Below are 17207 nucleotides of genomic sequence, written 5' to 3'. Positions count from 1 at the left end.
GTGTCGTAACCGACGCAGTGTCTCGTTCCCCTATCTCGGGGAACAAGGGTTACATACGTAACCCGAGACGTTCTCTCAGTGAGCTTCATGAGGTAGTCACCTGAAATGGTTTTCACTTCACAGGTGTGCCTTGTCATGGTTAATTAGTGGAATTTCTTGCCTAAAGCAGGAGAGTGATGGATTGCTACCGGACCGGAACTTAATCGAGATGGTTTGGGGAGAGCTGGAACGCAGGGTGAATGCAAAAGGGCCAACAAGTGCAAAGCATCTCTGGGAACTCCTTCAAGACTGTTAGAAAACCATTTCAAGTGACTACCTCTTGAAGCTCATCAAGAGAATGTCAAGAGTGTGCAAAGCAGTAATCAGAGCAAAGGGTGGCTACTTTGAAGAAACTAAGACATGTTGTCAGGTATTTCACACTATTTTGTCAAGTACATAATTCCATTTGTGTTCATTCATAGTTTTGATGCCTTCACTGATGCCTTCAGTAATCTACAATGTAAATAGTCATAAAAATAAAGAAAACGCATTGAATGAGAAGGTGTGTCCAATCTTTTGGCCCGTAATGTACGTCTGAGTTTGTCTGTGATCTGCACGTCTGTTATTGCATTAACGGTATGTTCTGTTTGTGTGGCAGCCTTTATGTCCAAGCCAAATTTGTCTACAAATAAAGTAATTTTAAATCTTAAATAAAAAAAAATTAGAAAACAAAGTGTGGGGCACAAATTTAAGAAATGGAAGCTAAGATGATTTTGTAGATGTTGAGTGTTGCTATTTACAAATGTTTTCATTGTGCTTCCTCATCTAATGGAGACATCTGTAATGAGAACCTGTCAGCTGTGGCTCTGAAACTAATGGGCTGGTGGATGAAGCAGGCCAGGTCTCCCGCAATATCCTCTGCAGTTGTTAGACAAACCTAGCAAATTTTTATTCTAAAATAAAAATAGGAGTTAGATTGCTGGACCATCTCTGCATGGAGTATAAAATATGAAGTTAGGCATATTTGTGTAGTATTTTTGATGAAGGAAAGAGAAAACAAACTGGCGGGTTGGGTACCTATTTGTATGGGGTGCCGTTTGTAAAGCAGCTCACGCTGAAAATAAAAGCAACATTTTGTCACATTTAGCTTCAAACAATACGAGTTTTTGCGGGTCACTTTCTTGCACATTTATAACAATATTTGTCAACTTGGAGATATTTAAAGTAGTTAAATCCAAATATGAAATGTTAGACCTTAATGTTAAATGTTAAATCTGCACGCTTACTCTAAATCTAAATGTTAAATCTAAATATTAAATCCACATCTAAATCTAAATGTTAAATCTAAATACAATTGGTAAATCTAAATCTGAATTTAAATCTTAAATCTAAATCTAAATGTTAAATCTAAATGTTTCGGGTAAAACTAAATATTTAACTAATATGTGAATTAAAATTGCCGGTAACCGGGAGTACCAAAATAAAAGCTTACAGAGGTAAGTGAATGTTTATAGTGTTAAATAACGAATAAAAAATCATATCATCCGGTGAAATGGACTCTTGAACTTGTATAAACATGATAATAACAGTTGGAGAAAGTGTATTTGAAGAGTACTTTGAGTTTTTAGTGTCACTTTTATGAATGGTGCAGGACTTATGACCTGTAGCCATTATAGCCAGCCACGATGGGGGGCTCACTTTGACTCACTTTAGCTAATGGTAGCTAGCCGGTAGAGCTTTGCTACTAGCACCAATGCACTTTATGTGTAGCACATTTGTTACTGGAAATAGTAATACTCACACCGGTAAGTGACGCATTGGGAGGAGCTCATGAGCTGAAAAACAAGGTGTGTAAATGTGTGTTCAATTATGTGAAGATGTTCACAGCAGCAAAGCATAAATGATATAATTTAGCGTTACAGCTAACGGAGGCTACGTGTCACCTCTCTGGCCTTTACTCACAAGATAAAAAACGTTCTCTACTTGGCTACAGAGAGAGTAATGCTGATGGAGGACAGAGACACAGTCACAATGACATTTAATTTAATTTAATTTAATGTGAGTAATGTACCAGAGAGCATAGTGTAAATAAGCATAACATTTATCTCTCTCTGTTTCTACAGTCTCCAGCTTTTTTGTCCTTTGCCAATCTCAAACCTGTTTTTTGACTGCAAGTCATATAAACATTTAAAACACATGAAATATAATGTTGCTAATATTTTGCTAATGTCTCTTCATGCTCCCACCAACTCCAATGGCACACCGGGGCCAGCCACACCCACCATCTTCACTGGGACATCATACCGCTCGGTATACTTTCACACTCAAGTATCCTAGCTGGCTGTTTGTTGGTTTTTTAAATTATGGGGTGTAATGTTTCGGCATTAGTTCCAATCATGGTGGCATGTTTTACACAACAACAGTATTTTAATGTGATAAATTACTGATTCACAGAAAAAAGGTTATTGAAACCACCTGGTAATTGATCAGTCGTACATAGAGCATCCATGATGAGTTGATGATACTATCAGTTGGTTTGTAGCTACTGTGTACATGCTTTCTTGTAATGCACATGTGTCTGTGTTTTCAATGATTTCAGGTTCCCTTTCCATCAGTTCTTCAAAGACCTGCTACACACTCACGTGTTGTCTGAAAAATCAAAGCCTGCATACACTATACAAGAGATGTGCCTTTTTCTTCAGCATCAACAATTTGCATTCCAAGGGGAGACTCAAGAGCAAATTTGGCACAAGATGGCCTTTTTGGGAAGATCTCTTTTACATCTGACTGGTCTGAAGCACAACTTAAAGAAGAAATGACTGCCCTTTTCAGAAGAACGTTTCCATTGTCTATGGGCCAGTCATCCCCATTTGAATATTTGAGTCAAGGGATGCAAAAGACTAATGAAACCAAACGTCTCAAGCAATTTTCTGTGGGGTGGAAAAGAAGTTGCCTCGATTAGTTCAGCCACTTGTCTCTATATAATGGCGTAATATTATTACGCAAACCTGTACAGGTAAACAGCTTATATGACAGTACAGATTTTCAGTTATGGGCAACATTCAATGTATTAGAAGTAAAAACATCTTTGTTGCTTATTTTGCTTCTTTATCTAAATAACATATCCTTTTTAGGTTAACTTATTGTAAAATACATCTGCATTGCCACTGGCGTGATGCATTATATATCACACATTATATATCTCACACAACACTTTCTTCTCCAGGATGAACCTGAGGAACTGACAGTGACTTTGAAAGTCCTGTGGGCTGGAGAAGGAGAGGTGGGTCTGAGAATTTGAAATGTTTCGCAACAGGTTGTAGGTACAGTCAGCAGTTATTTTCTATTAGCAATGGGTTTATCATTTATTTATTTATAAAAAAAAAAAAGGTTATCTCTTCTAATTCTGCTCATCCCAATATATAGATATGGATAAATCAATTAAAAATGTGTGTACTGTGTTTGCAATTACTGATATATATATATATATATATATATATATATATATATATATATATATATATATATATATATATATTTATATATATTCTCCCTATTGTCCATAACATAACATCGTGTCATTTAGTTCATAGTGTCACCTTCCACAATTGAAAGTGAGCTCATCAGTCAAGGGAGTTAAAACAATAGACTGCAAGAAATTCCGTCGCGTCAAGTAAGAAGTAGGTTAAAGCACTTGTCTATATTATGGGCTGTATGGTAACTTGGTTCAAACCCTTGTCCAGTCCTGGTCCTTTCTGTGTGGAGTTTGCATGTTCTCCTGTGTTTGTGTGGGTTTCCTGCACCATCAAAAATGGGCACATTTAGGTTAATTATCCAGTCAGTGCCCTTGACCAAGGCATTGGCTCAGAATCTGGAGTTGGTTCACATGCACTGTGTTATGGTTGTACCTGCTCTTGAGATGGATTAAATGCAGAGGACAAGTTTCACTTTAAATTGTATGTGTGATTAATAAAGGATACCCTTATCCTTGACAACTGCTTTATTTAATTCAAAAGTTAAATTCACACTTTAGAAATGTAGCCCTGATTTTCCAATTGCCGAGAGCAATCAACAAACTTTAACGGTAGTGGGGACAGTACAGTGATCTTAAGACTTTGAAAGTCCTGTAGTGCGACCAAAGCTTAACAAAAGCCAACCTGAGAGAATTTACCTGTAAACTGTATTGGGGTTGGATCTCTTGATTCATCTGTCTACAAGTCAGTATAACAAGTGTAGACTGAGCTTAGTAGCACAATCCATGTAATTTGTACTGAAAGGGAGAGGCAACTCTCAAACCTAGCTCATCTCATTCAGCTTCCCTTCACCCTAAATCCTAAAAGGCTGCCTTTTTTTTAAAGAAACACAAGTAAAAATGGAATTAGGGTTAAGTTGCACTTAGATAAAATGAGATTAACATCATTCCAAAATGTTTCCCTTTGACCTCTTGTTCTTTATGCAGTGTGGAGTACAGTGCCTTCATCACCGAGGGAAAGTGAGGCCAGATGTCAGGAGACAGAGAGCAGCACTCAAGAGACTGAAAGTCAGGGCCAGGCAGGAGACCCGAGACAAGTGTTTCCTTATAATTTGGAAGAATTTGTGTAAGATATTGTTTGGGATTTATAGAAATACAGCAGTGTAGATTTTGGTCTGTTTACAATAAGAACCTCTGAAATAGGTTTCTATCTCTGTCTCTCTCTCCCCCTCTCTCTCCCTCTCTATCTTTGTCTCTCTCGCTAAGCTTTCTGCTGTCCCTGTTTATCTCCGTTTGCTCAGCCCTGTTTATCTGGAGGAAGAGGAGGCTCTTGAAGAGGCAATTCAGCATAGTTAACTAGAAGAGTTTGATAGACCTGCTGTTAATACTTTAAAGTAAGAGTTACAAGTAATTTTTTTTTATTACGGTAAATATCTTGTTTACACCAGTGTAAACATCACAAACGCCGTTGATCGGTTATGTCATTGTGCACTGAAGGTGCTAGTGGAGTAAATGCACTGATAGCCAAAGGTTTCTTTAACTTTGTCTTTTTTAACATAGGTCATCTGAAATGTTAAGCAACGAAGAATATGCAGGCCTTCTACAAGCTCACAGTGAGAGAGTTATTACATTGGGAACAGGACAGATCTGTATCAGTCGAGCCAATGTTTGGACCACAGCCTTGCGTTTGTTTAAGAGACCTGGTTTTGCAGAAAGCTGTGACAGGTTCTATGTCACATTTGCAAGCGATAAGCATGATGACCTTGGGGGTCCAAGACAAGTTTTTCTGCATTTTCTTTTTTCTTTTTTTTTCTGAAGGCTATCTTCCAGGACAGTGGCGCTTTTGAAGGTGTGTGTTGGTTACCTGGCTACAAATATTGGTTTGTAAATGCCAGAGTAGATAATACAGAATGTGCTGTTTAATTTATTTAATCGTCAGCCACACCAAAAAGATGCACACCAAGACTAAACATGCTCCATTTGCAAAATGGAATTTATGAAACAATTGGCAGGATGATGTCTACAATAATAGTGCAAGGGGGTAAACCACCTGCATTCCTGTCCCTGATTGTAGTGGACTGCATTGCGTCTATGGACATCCTTCAAGCTCATGTGACACCTGATGTTGTAGGTGACCCTGATTTAAGGGAGAACCTCAATAAGCTAATGTGCAATGTTCTGATCTGAAGACTATTGTAGTAAGCTTTTGCTTTTAACTATTCCACAGCAGTACAGTTACTTTTATTTCGGTGGAATGCATTGTCAAAATAATTTTGGTTTCATATTACCAAATAAACAACTACAAATTCCACCTTTTCTTGTCATGGGTAAGTAACTATTAAGTGAAATGCACAGTGTACATAGTACTTCTGTAAATGTTGATTAAATGCAGTAACTTTAGAAAATAACATTTGATCTGTAATATATAGGTTCAACATTCAACCTCGCAGGATGATTCGGAGAAAGCAGTCAGCTGCTCTGACTCAAGGCGATATCAAGTTTTGAGGGTCTTTCACTTGTAGTCACCATGGCCAACAGAGATGTGTTTGTGAAAAATTCAGTTCTATACCCTGCTGTGGCAGGGTATAGAACAGGCAGGGGTGGCAGGGGATGGCTTGTCCTATTATGGAGTAAGATTTACCTCACAGTTCTGTATTATCTTGTGTTATCTGTATAGCCTTTCGTTTATGGAGTTGAATTTCCCTCCAGGTTTTATCACTCCTGTGAGATAACCCCAGTTTGCGTGTCCTGCTTGACTGCTTGACTTGTCAAGAAGCTGATTTTGTAGTTGGTATTCTCAAACCCAGCTACTCCATACTGGGGAGCAACAGAAGAGCTGGGGAGGAGTTGATGGTGGTCAAATTTAGGGATTTTCTACAATGTGTTGAAAGTATGTATTTGAAATTCAGTATACTATTCAATAAGTCAATCCAGGAAATTTACAGATTCATTTTATTCTTTACTCATAAGGTTGTGCCTATCTAAGGTTTGGGTACCACAAACAAGAATTCAGTTATCTGATTGCTTTTCAGAATAAAATAGCTTTTTCACCAAAATACCTAGACAGTAATCCATTAGTCACTCAATTAGTCATTGATTAGTTGAGAATTTTCCAGTCTCCAAGTCAACAGTGGTATCCTTTTGCTTTTAGAGAAAGAGCTGAGAGACACATATGGGGACAGGACTCTAACCAACAATGAGGAGGCATTCCTGAAGACTTTGAGCTCTGGTCACATCCTGGCATTTGCTACAGGGAGCAGCAAAGTCCAAGCCATTGGTTTTCTAAGTTAATATTTATTCATGATGAAAACAAAGATCTTCCCATTGCTCATACATGTGCTAATGAGCTTTACCTTTTTGTGAATGCAACAACAATGGCTGATGATGAATTTAACTAAAGCTTCCTGGTAGCACTAATGAATTAATCTTTATTCAGCTTAATTTAAACGAGACATTTAGCAGCTACCGTTAAAAGTACAACGCTTAGCACGACTGGAGCATAAGTGTAATGTCCTAATTTTTTTACTGTAAATCTACTACTAACCCATACAGTAAAATACACCACTGGTGAATTACACCCCGTGTTTGTCAAACCAGGCTGCTGTGATGTTCTGTTCCAAGGGCCCCTTCATTGTAACAACCCTAAAACTTTACACCACAGCCCGGTGGTTGATTGTGTCCATGTGTAAGTGTATTTCATTGAGGACATAGTTTGTCCACATTATAAAGCAGTGGTTTTAATTGCAGTACATAAGAAAGCTCAAAAAATACTTTAGCCTGGGGTTTTCCCACCATTTTTTTCCAATTTTTTATTCTTGTTGTCAAATCTTCAGTTAAGAGCTCCTTTACAATCAATATGCAACATTTTGATTTACACATTTTGTGAAAACATCTATCACTCTCGGATTTCTATAACAGCCAGCCATATGCAATCAGTATAGCCTAATGAAAATTGTATTTCTTTTAAATTCACTAGCTGTACTTGAACAAGAGTGTGCAACTTTGGCCCCTTTGAGTTCATTGTAGTTTAAGGACTAAGGTTTGGCTGTACGTACTGGTATAAAATGATTGGTAGAGCTATTGGCTTTGGTTTCCATGTGGTTTCTGAAACTACAATAAGGCTAATGTTACCCAGTTGTCTATGTTATGCTAAGATCACACATTTACAAGTTTATCAAAAAAAAGAACCTGTGAAATTTTTTTTTTGCCTTTGTTGTTGTCGTCATTTTGAAGAGGGTTAATGGCATCATTCAGTTCTTGCAAATCCCAGTCACTCAATGGGAAAATCCTCTTGAGAGTTTGGTGAAGAACAGAAGACTACCCCTGCTGTTAAGAGTTTTGGGTTGTGAAGATGAGGAAAATCATTGTCCAGAGTAAAAATAAACTTCTATTTCCTTCAGATGACATAGAGTGATTGTTAAATCCTTCTTTGAATTCCTCCAAAGTGCGGTTGATTCTGGGTAGGAAGACATAATGGAGACAAAATAGGTCCGTTGCATTGTGTCTGTCTAGGATACCCCAGGATTCCAGTTTGTGGAAACTTAGTGCATAAACATGGCTGCAGTTTTTGTTCAAGTCTCGGTTAAAACGCTGAATCCTCTGGTTGTGTGCCTTCCGCCCTGCTCTTATGCATGTCCTCCCAAATCTGAACGTTCTCTTCTCCGTGATCAGTCCTGATGTGCAGTGGTCTGCCAAACTTTCCAACAGCTGCAGTAAAAAGGTCTCTTCCAGTTTCAGCCCGATTATTGTTGGAGCAGTGAAGAAACAACATCCTACTGTAGCCGTCTATGGCACCATGAACAATCAATTTCCCCCTAATCAACTTATGATTTCCGCCTAAATGCCATATGAAATTTGGACGTGGGACAGATTATACTCGCCAAGCTATAGTTGTTCTCCTGACCGCGACACCAATTGGGTCCATCCTTTGCAGTGAATCGCTTACACGTTGTCTTTGAACCACAATGTTTTGTGGAGCGGAGATGCCCCATTAGCATCACTTCTCCAACATTTGGGTGTTCAGTTTTTATTTGTGACACTTCAAGATCCAACTGTTGATCACTGGTGCTCTTAAATTTTAACGTTTACCCTTATTAGAGTGTTGCAGTAACTTGTCGAAAGTTGGCCTTGAGATTGAAAGAACAGATGCCGCTTCTGTAAAGGTGGTTTTCAGTGAAAGAAAATTTTGAATCTCCTCTTTGGAAATCTGATGTCTTCCTTGGTAGTCATTCAAGACCACAGCAAAGAATATTACATTTGGCGTGTTTCTATAACAAACAAAGGTTATTCAAGAGAGATTCATAGACGTAACAGATGAGCATTCACATTCACTCATCTTTCTGACTGAAGGAAATTAAAAATTGTACTGTACATTTATTTAAGTAATGATCAAATACAATGGAAAATCCAAAGATGAGGTTACTGAGAAGTAAATCAAATAATATTAAATGCCATTGTGACTGTGTCTCTGTCCTCCATCAGCATTACTCTCTCTCTAGCCAAGCAGAGAACGGTTTTTATCTTGTAAGTAAAGGCCAGAGAGGTGACAAGTAGCCTCCGTTAGCTGTAACGCTAAATTATATAATTTAGCTCATGAGTTCATCCCAATGCGTCACTTACCGGTGTGAGTTTTACTGTTTCTAGACACAAATGTGCTACACATAAAGTGCATTGGTGCTAATAGCAAATCTCTATTGGCTAGTTAGCTAGTTTAGTTAAGTTAGCCATGACAATAATCCAATACTAGCGACGCGATTTAGAAAGCGTACTTACCGAGGTGGCCTGCGGCGGCCCTGAGGCTGTTGCTGTCATTGTTGAATAAGTTTGTATAGCCACTAGGACGGCTCTGCCGATATTCTCGGCTAACGCGGATTCGTTGGACATTTCGCAGAGCAACCACAGCCGACAGTACCGTACCTTGTCGGGGGCGGGCGGGGATAGGCCTTTGCTGGCCTTAATCCAAGCAAACATGACAGATCAGTCAAAGGGAGCCCCCCATCGTGGCTGGCTATAGTGGCTACAGGTCATAAGTTCTGCACCATTCATAAAAGTGACACTAAAAACTCAAATTACTCTTCAAATACAGTTTCTCCAACTGTGTTTGTTAAGAGTCCATTTCCCCGGATGAGATGATTTTTATTTTTTATTTAACCGTATAAACATACACTGACACTGACTGACTGACACTTTTATTTTGGTACTTCCGGTTACTGGCATTTTCTAACTTGCATATTAGTTAAATATTTAGTTTCACCCAAAACATTTAGATTTAGATTTAGCATTTAGATTTAACATTTAGATTTAGATTTAACATTTAGATTTAGATTTAATATTTAGAATTAGATTTAGCATTTAGATTTAACATTTAAAATGTAGGTGTACGTTAAATTTTTGGAAACAACTATTTAAAATATCTCTAGGTTGACAAATATTGTTGTAAATGTGCAAGAAAGTGACTCTCAAAAATTCATACCAGTTTTTTAAACATTGTTTGAAGCTAAATGTGACAAAATGTTGCTGTTATTTTCAGCGTGACCCGCTTAACAAACGACACCCCATATATTTGTGGCATTCACCTTTTTCAATTTTATAAAGTACAAGCCTGCAGTAGTACTGGTGCAATGTGTGCTTTAGGGGCCAAATGAAGAGGGTGTCACCTGCTGACCTTACAAAGTCAATATGAAATGTTGAATGAATAGTTTTGTAATCAATATTAATGTCTGATTTATTGCAACCCCAACACTGTCTGCATGTCTTGTCACATGAAGGAGTTCTTCATAAAATATTTTTTTTTCCCTTCTGTCATGATTCACAGTGACAGAATGTCTTTAAATATGTAAAATTGTTGATAGGCCTACATTTTACTTTTGATTTGATTTGGGCTGCAAGATGTCAGCCAAAGTTTGCTTAACTATGAATAATGGGTTAAATTATGCACCAGAAATTAGATTTGACTTAGAATGAATGAGCATTTGTTTAATCAACGTTTCATCAATGTACTCAAACAGGCCTATTACCTTCTTTGTCTCAGATGCAGAGGAGAAATACTGCAGCACATCTAATGAAACTAAAGCAGATTATGAAAAAGTTACACAGCTGTATTCCAGGCTCTTGGTCTTTAAACACAACTTAAAAATTGGTTTACAGGGACAGCAATTGGGAAAAAATAGATAAACAAAGAGGGAGGACGAATCCAACTGTGAGAGGAACAGCACACATCCGCACAAAACGCCATTAGGAGTTGAGATTGAGATGTCTCAAACTGAGCAGGTTGTAACAATGGCGCTTTTTCTTAACACCACCAGTGGACTCCCTCACTGGTACAAAATAATCTTGCCAAATGTATCACAGCAGTCTCCCAAGAAATTTCCCCCATATGAAGCAGTGGAAATAAAAGCCAGAGAAGAAGCTGCAAGGTCACTTTGAGTCCCCTTTAAGTTGAATTGTAATTGCTCCTGCTCACAGCAATTTCCTCATATTCTGAGTCTGAATGTAAGTCAATGGATTTCTCAAATAGGGCTGATAACTATAAACAGCAACACCCCTAAATATGGATCGATAGCAGATGAACGACAGTATTGTGAAGTAATTTCTGCGCAATATTGTGGGCAAAATTCTTTGCACACACCATTCTTGCATCGCGACCAAATTATTCCCGATCACAGTGTAAACTAATGATATAGTGTACACAATCTGTATTTTTAAACACATCTATGGGGATCCGATTCAGAACATTTTGATCTGCGCTGAAAGACACGCTCGGTGTGTTCCTCCTTCTCTTCAACAGCTGCGATTCCATCTCTTGTTATTTCCCATCAAGAAAAAAAACTATTTCATATTTTGAATCAATGTGGAAAAGCTTTTGTTTCCTTATAGCAATATGCTCATTCTCATTCTCAAGAAGTTGCCCTACTTTTGCTGGACTAATTAGCCTGCGCATGAATGGAAAAACGACAACAACAACTAAATGAATAGGCTATGTCAAAACTTACCGAGCGAGTTTCCAATGAGCGAGACGAAGAACACAATAATGTAAGCCACAATTAGGACCCATTCATACTGCTTAGGGTGTAAGTACTCTCTCCAGATGTATCTCAGAAGTTCGTCCTCGTCCACAGAGTGCAGATGTAACTCCGTGCTGTTGGCCACATGTGCCGAGGATAGACAATCCTCGCAATCCAAATTCCCAGTGATCCCAGACATCCTCCGAGGTGTTTGTGTGTCGCTTGTATTCCTGCTGTTCGTGTGCACTCACCTCAGGTTGGAGAGCAGCACACTGCCACTGTAGTGCGATAACAGAGCTGTCAGTGTGACGCTGATTTCTCCTCTTTCACCAACACAGCGGAATGTTGGGTGCAAGGAGCTGAGCTACTTACCCACACCACTCAAAGAAATGGGATGGGAAAGCGTTGATGGAGCAGGGAAATTGTTGGAGCAGTGAATAAACAACATAGAAAAAAAGAGAAATTCATTCTCCTGCTGGTCCTGGTCATATGTTCTGACATTTATTATTTTCTGGTATGAATTTTAACCAGTTTTCCCACTGGGGACTTATTGTCCCTTCCAAAAACTGCATCTATGACACATTATTATAATTTCAGGCTGTTATGCAAAAGTTCTCTCAAGATTTTTTTTAGCATTAATATTAAATTCAACCTTAGAAGTACATTTGACGTACATGGTAATATAAACAAATGTAAGAACCTTGACTGGATAACGAGCTGATGCAGCTTGGTCTGTTATATGTTGAGTGCAGAACTTTATTCAGAGTACTTTAATGAGCAATGGATGCTCTTCAGGACGGCTTGAGTCAATCTCACAAACTTGCTTGGTCAAATTGGATGAGCTGTTAACCCTGCCTGTCTGACCAGCAGTGCACATTCTCAAAATAAATTGGCTAAATTCCCCAAAAATGGAAGCAAAATGCTGTGATATCAACAAACTTGTATAATGAGAGTAAAAGTGTGTTCCAAATTATAGCGAAAAAATGAGCTTAAAATGAAAAATTAAACAAACTAAATGAGGTTAACTAATTTTGTTTTATTATGTCATTAAGAGTCCCATCTTTGGTGCATTCACTGTCTCAAGGTGAGGAATTCTGCAATGCAATAGGTATAAAGTAGCAACACGTCAATGTATTCAACAGTCTTGTTTGATGAAAAAAACATGCTTCTTCCTGGGCTTGTTGAGGTGGAAAATTCTGATGTGAATGATCACAATGAGAAAAGAGGCCGCAGATGATGAAAGTGATGGAAACCTGCAGCGAAACAAAAAGACATATGTCACAAATGGATGCTGAGAGCTGAGGTCAAAATGTATCAAATCACATATTTGACGTGTTTGTTCATCCATGCATGGTATCATCTTTTGTTGTGCCGATGCAATGTTCACACACTGTGATATTCACTAACAAAGACCACAGCAATAAAGAAATGGGTTTAGAAAATATGATCTAGGAAGGAGAAGTAAGGGTTTGAAGAGAGGGATGAGGGTTGAAGGGATGACGGATGGTGGGAAAAATCTGGGTGGTGGACGGAAGGATGATGGTCCACCACTGTCACTAAAGGCGAGAAGAAAGGAGGGAACTGTGTGTGGAGCAGTGTCTCTGTGCACTTTGATCATAACATTGCCCCCAGTAGTTCCTGTGTTTAAACAAAGAGAGAGAGAGTAGAGGGTGTGGGGGGGGGGGGGGGGGGGGGGGGGGGGGGGGGGGGGGGGGGGGGGGGGGGGTAAGGTAAATTAATATGAAACTAAATGGTACTTAACATGGCAAGTTGTGGGATGTTAGTTAGATAACCACCCAGGGGAATGTTCCCCCCAGGAAATATTTCTGAAGATTTAATCACTTTTAAACTCAAAGGTCACACAGGTTCAAAATCTCTTGGAATGGATATGTGATTCCAAAAATAGATATAGATGTGTTCACAATATTGTTAAAACAGCAGAAAGGTAAGTCAACTGTAACAAACAACGCAAGCACAGCAATCAGTTAGCTCAATATATTTGCACAATACCCTGTGGACACATTAATTGCCACTGAAAGCCAGAGGACACAAAGACCAGGGCTGGGGGCTTGCAGAAATGTTTTGTTGAGTGTGGAGGTGAGGTGTGGTGGGGGGAGCCAATCGGCGGGATGGCTGTGGACAAATTACCCACGGGAATACACTGAGGAACTGCCGTTCGACCATGTATACAGCTAATTTAAATAGCTGAACAGTTAACTTCATTTAACCGTTTTGTGGCGTACACTTTTGCGGGATGCAAATGGAAGCATTACCTAGTGCAAAGAATCTATTTTCCCCGTCTGATGCATGTTCTTCTGTCCTGTGCCTTGTTTTATTGTCTGGATGTGTGTGCTTTTTGTAACTTTCTCATTGTCAATATAAGCCAGATCAGCAGAAATAAAGCATAGCGCAAATTCAACCAGGAAGACTATGTGATGCTACTCAATCATTCATGTTACCCGCCTCTCTCTCTACCTCTCTCTCTCTCTCTCTCTCTCTCTCTCTCTCTCTCTCTCTTGCTCAACCTCTTCTCCTGCTGTCTCTAATAAGATCAACAGGAGTGTTTACACTTTTAGTTAAACAAATCAAATTTAGCCACAATCTATTTCAGCCAATCATATTCATGTTGTCAATATTTAAAAATGTTCACCTCTCTGTTGTGGTCAGCTGTCATTCAGTGCACATGAGATCATTCCAGTGCCTATGTCTGAGCTCCTCTTCTCATCCGTCCTTCCAGAATTCAGCATCCTCTTCCTTCACCCCACTACCAGTGTCTGGACTCCATTGGGGGGGTGTCTGATTCTACTCACTGCTTCTATAGCCCTTCAAATGTGATGACATCACATGGGGTCTAATCACCAGAGACTTGAAAAGAGACTTTTTCATTTATCATCTGTTGCACGTGTAAATAAATAATTGTTCATTTTTATGATTCTCTCCAGATTGAAACAAAACATGACTGTGATCCTGCAGATCTTTGTTTATTTTTCTCCAATTTATACTGACAAAAACTACAAAAAGCAGAACTGATCAGAAACAATCCTCCAGGAAACCAAAGCTGTCAACCATGAAGAGACCAACCTCCCTACAGAGAGCTCGGCAGGACTAGAGACAAAATGATTGCAGTTTGTTCTTTTTTGCAATCACGAGTGTGCACAGCCGTGAAAACATAAGTCTGATATAAATGATGCCTTCCACTTTATTATTAATCTATTAATCTAATTTTTTTTTATCTCGGTGTTCTTCTTTATTCAAACACCTGACAGTATTGACTTGCTTTTATAAATGTTACCATCTATAAGTTTATTTTTTATTTTTCATCATGTCTGACATAAAACAAAATGTTTAATATTTCAGATGTTTATTGTGTCGAACTGTAAAGTGCAATGAAAAGCAATGCTTGTCTATGTAGCACTGCTTTGTCATTAATGAGCATTCCAGATTAAACCTCTTTCAAGTCAAGGTTTTTATTTTTTATTTAGTGTTTCATATGAATATTGTCAGGACAAAGTCCCAATTTTCCAGGTTTATTAACCTTCCTAAAGCCCTTTTTTGCGTTCTTTGGCTTTGTGTTAACTGTATTTCAGTATCTATCTAATAAAGCGGGACGCCTCTGAGTGTGTGTGTGTGTGTGTGTGTGGGTGTGTGGGTGTGTATGTGTGTATGTGTGCGTGTGTGTGCGTGTGTGTGCGTGTGTGTGTGTGTGTGTGTGTGTCTTTGTCTGTCTTTGAAATGTCTCATTAACTGTTCATCCAATCTACTTCACACTTGCTTTCCTGGGTACCCAATGGGAAGGGTTTTGGATTTTGGAGCAATCTTTACATCATTGGATATTGGTTATTAAAATAAATATAAATATTAAACGGACCAACAAGAAAGGTTGAGCAAAACACTTGGCGCCTAAAAAATAATGAAAAATAAGTGTTGTTACATATGCTGACTATGGCGATATCAACATGCAATATCATTGACAATAAAGACAACACTAAAATGTTTTACACACACACACACACACACACACACACGGTTGATTAATGCAGATATGTGCACTGCCATGAGACCAGGAGGCCACCGTCTACAATGGAGATGCTTTTTAAGTGGTTCGGGGTCATTCTGTAAATTTATTTTGGAGAATTCTACAAGCAGCAACACCACAGGCAAAGCAATCGTCCGCGTTCCAAACAGGCACATCTTAAACGGGCACTGTACACTGAACATCTGGGATTGAAGCTCCACACATGAAACTTTAAACTCCAAGGATTCACTTCTTTCTGTTTTGGCATTGCACGATATGTCCAGCTAAAGTATCATGACTATGATGAGATAACAAAAGTGACTCAGCGCTGAATTTGAAGTCAAGTGTTCTGCCTTTGGGACTCTTCTTCATGAAGCATAATCACGGTAAGAGGCATTAAAAGATGATCACAAATAAGAAGCAATTTATTTCTATTTCAGTTACAAAAATGCCTTCTGGCTTTAAATCCTAAATCAGCTCACATGAAGCAAATAGATGAGCCTCTGTGAGACTTGTTGTCCACAATAAAGTAATCCACCAAAGCTTTCCAATTAATGGGAACAATAGAATATAACTATTTTACTTAACTTTAATTTTACAAGAGCATCCTTTTGAGTCCCGCTACCATTTCTTTATATTTATTGGAATCTAAAGAGTCCAGTGAACAATATTGACATCAATTATCAACGATTGTCAAGACAATTATCAAGATCTCCACACAATATACATTGTATTTGCCTTTAAAACCACACATCTGAAAGAAATGACAGGAAATGGCTCTTTGGAAAAAAACAGAACCCAGAAACTTGAAGTTGCAGCATTCTGCAGTCATCTTGCTGGGAAAACTGAGAAATCACATCACCGTTTTGGTTGTTGATTTCTCCTCTTTAGCAGGATTACACCTTGACTGCATGTTGTCATCTGGCCACTGACAGTGAGGAGGCACTGCCTCCCACAGGAGTTTATGGAGAAGAGATTATAAAGTGGCTTTGCCGTGTGAGATTGTTCTGGGTGTATGTAGGTTATAGTCTTTCAGTATTTGTCAGTTGTCAACAACAACTCTAAGCTCTATTTGAACTATGCCTCATGATTTTTCTGAAGTATCTGCCGGGCTCATCACAGTAAACTCAATCACACTGCAGGCTCTGACACAAAACTGTGTGTGTCTCTGACTGAACTTAAACCTGTGATTGCAGGAGTTTCGTTCCATTGTGTCTGTCTTACAGATGGTCATTTCGGTTTTCACATCAGCCTGTTAAACCTTATCAGCATACAAACCATTCTATTTGCATATTAGTCCCCCATCATGTATCTGTAGAATCTATTAATATAGTATTAATGCCTAAGGAAACATAGATAAAACCAGTAATTCTACAATCACACGCAGCCATTAGTAATTGTCTGAGATGGCTGTGGGTCTTTACAGCAATCAATTCATATACAGCACAGCCTTTTGAAGTCCAACATGTGTACTGTGTCTAAAATGTGACAGTTCCCACATAGTAAGTATGCACAGTCTTTACCTAACTATCATGCTTATAATCATTTCATGTTGGTTATATTTATCAAACATTTTCTGAACAGCCATGATTCTGGCAGTTGTATCACTATGTGCGTGTGTGTGTGTGTGTGTGTGTGTGTGTGTTTGTGTGTGTGAAGTTGGCAGAGACAGGAAGAACTGGATGACCTATAAGCAGGCGGTGAAGCTATAGTTCACAGCCCAATGTAGTCTGAGTCA

At 38.7% G+C, this 17207-nt stretch overlaps 1 protein-coding gene and 2 long non-coding RNA genes across 3 annotated transcripts in view; 2 read left to right on the top strand and 1 right to left on the bottom strand.

Moving 5' to 3' along the window:
* hcrtr2 (hypocretin (orexin) receptor 2) overlaps positions 1-11746 on the bottom strand; it is a 27329-nt gene extending 15583 nt beyond the window's left edge. Inside the window, exon 1 of the mRNA XM_034897987.1 lies at positions 11443-11746. Coding sequence (XP_034753878.1) covers positions 11443-11653 — 211 coding nt within the window. The 5' untranslated portion in view covers positions 11654-11746. The remainder of the gene's footprint in view (positions 1-11442) is intronic.
* Positions 2043-2629, top strand: LOC117960267. The gene is made up of 2 exons (XR_004660105.1): positions 2043-2289; positions 2579-2629. It is a non-coding gene; the product is annotated as an uncharacterized LOC117960267 (long non-coding RNA).
* On the top strand, positions 2657-4803 carry LOC117960266. The gene is made up of 4 exons (XR_004660104.1): positions 2657-2995; positions 3206-3262; positions 3566-3659; positions 4753-4803. It is a non-coding gene; the product is annotated as an uncharacterized LOC117960266 (long non-coding RNA).
* Positions 11747-17207: the final 5461 nt, after the last annotated feature.

The sequence above is a fragment of the Etheostoma cragini genome, chromosome 17, assembly GCF_013103735.1.
Source record: "Etheostoma cragini isolate CJK2018 chromosome 17, CSU_Ecrag_1.0, whole genome shotgun sequence".
Classification (NCBI taxonomy): domain Eukaryota; kingdom Metazoa; phylum Chordata; class Actinopteri; order Perciformes; family Percidae; genus Etheostoma; species Etheostoma cragini.
The sequence above is the reverse complement of the archived record's forward strand: the minus strand, read 5'-3'. Positions and strand labels throughout refer to the sequence as shown.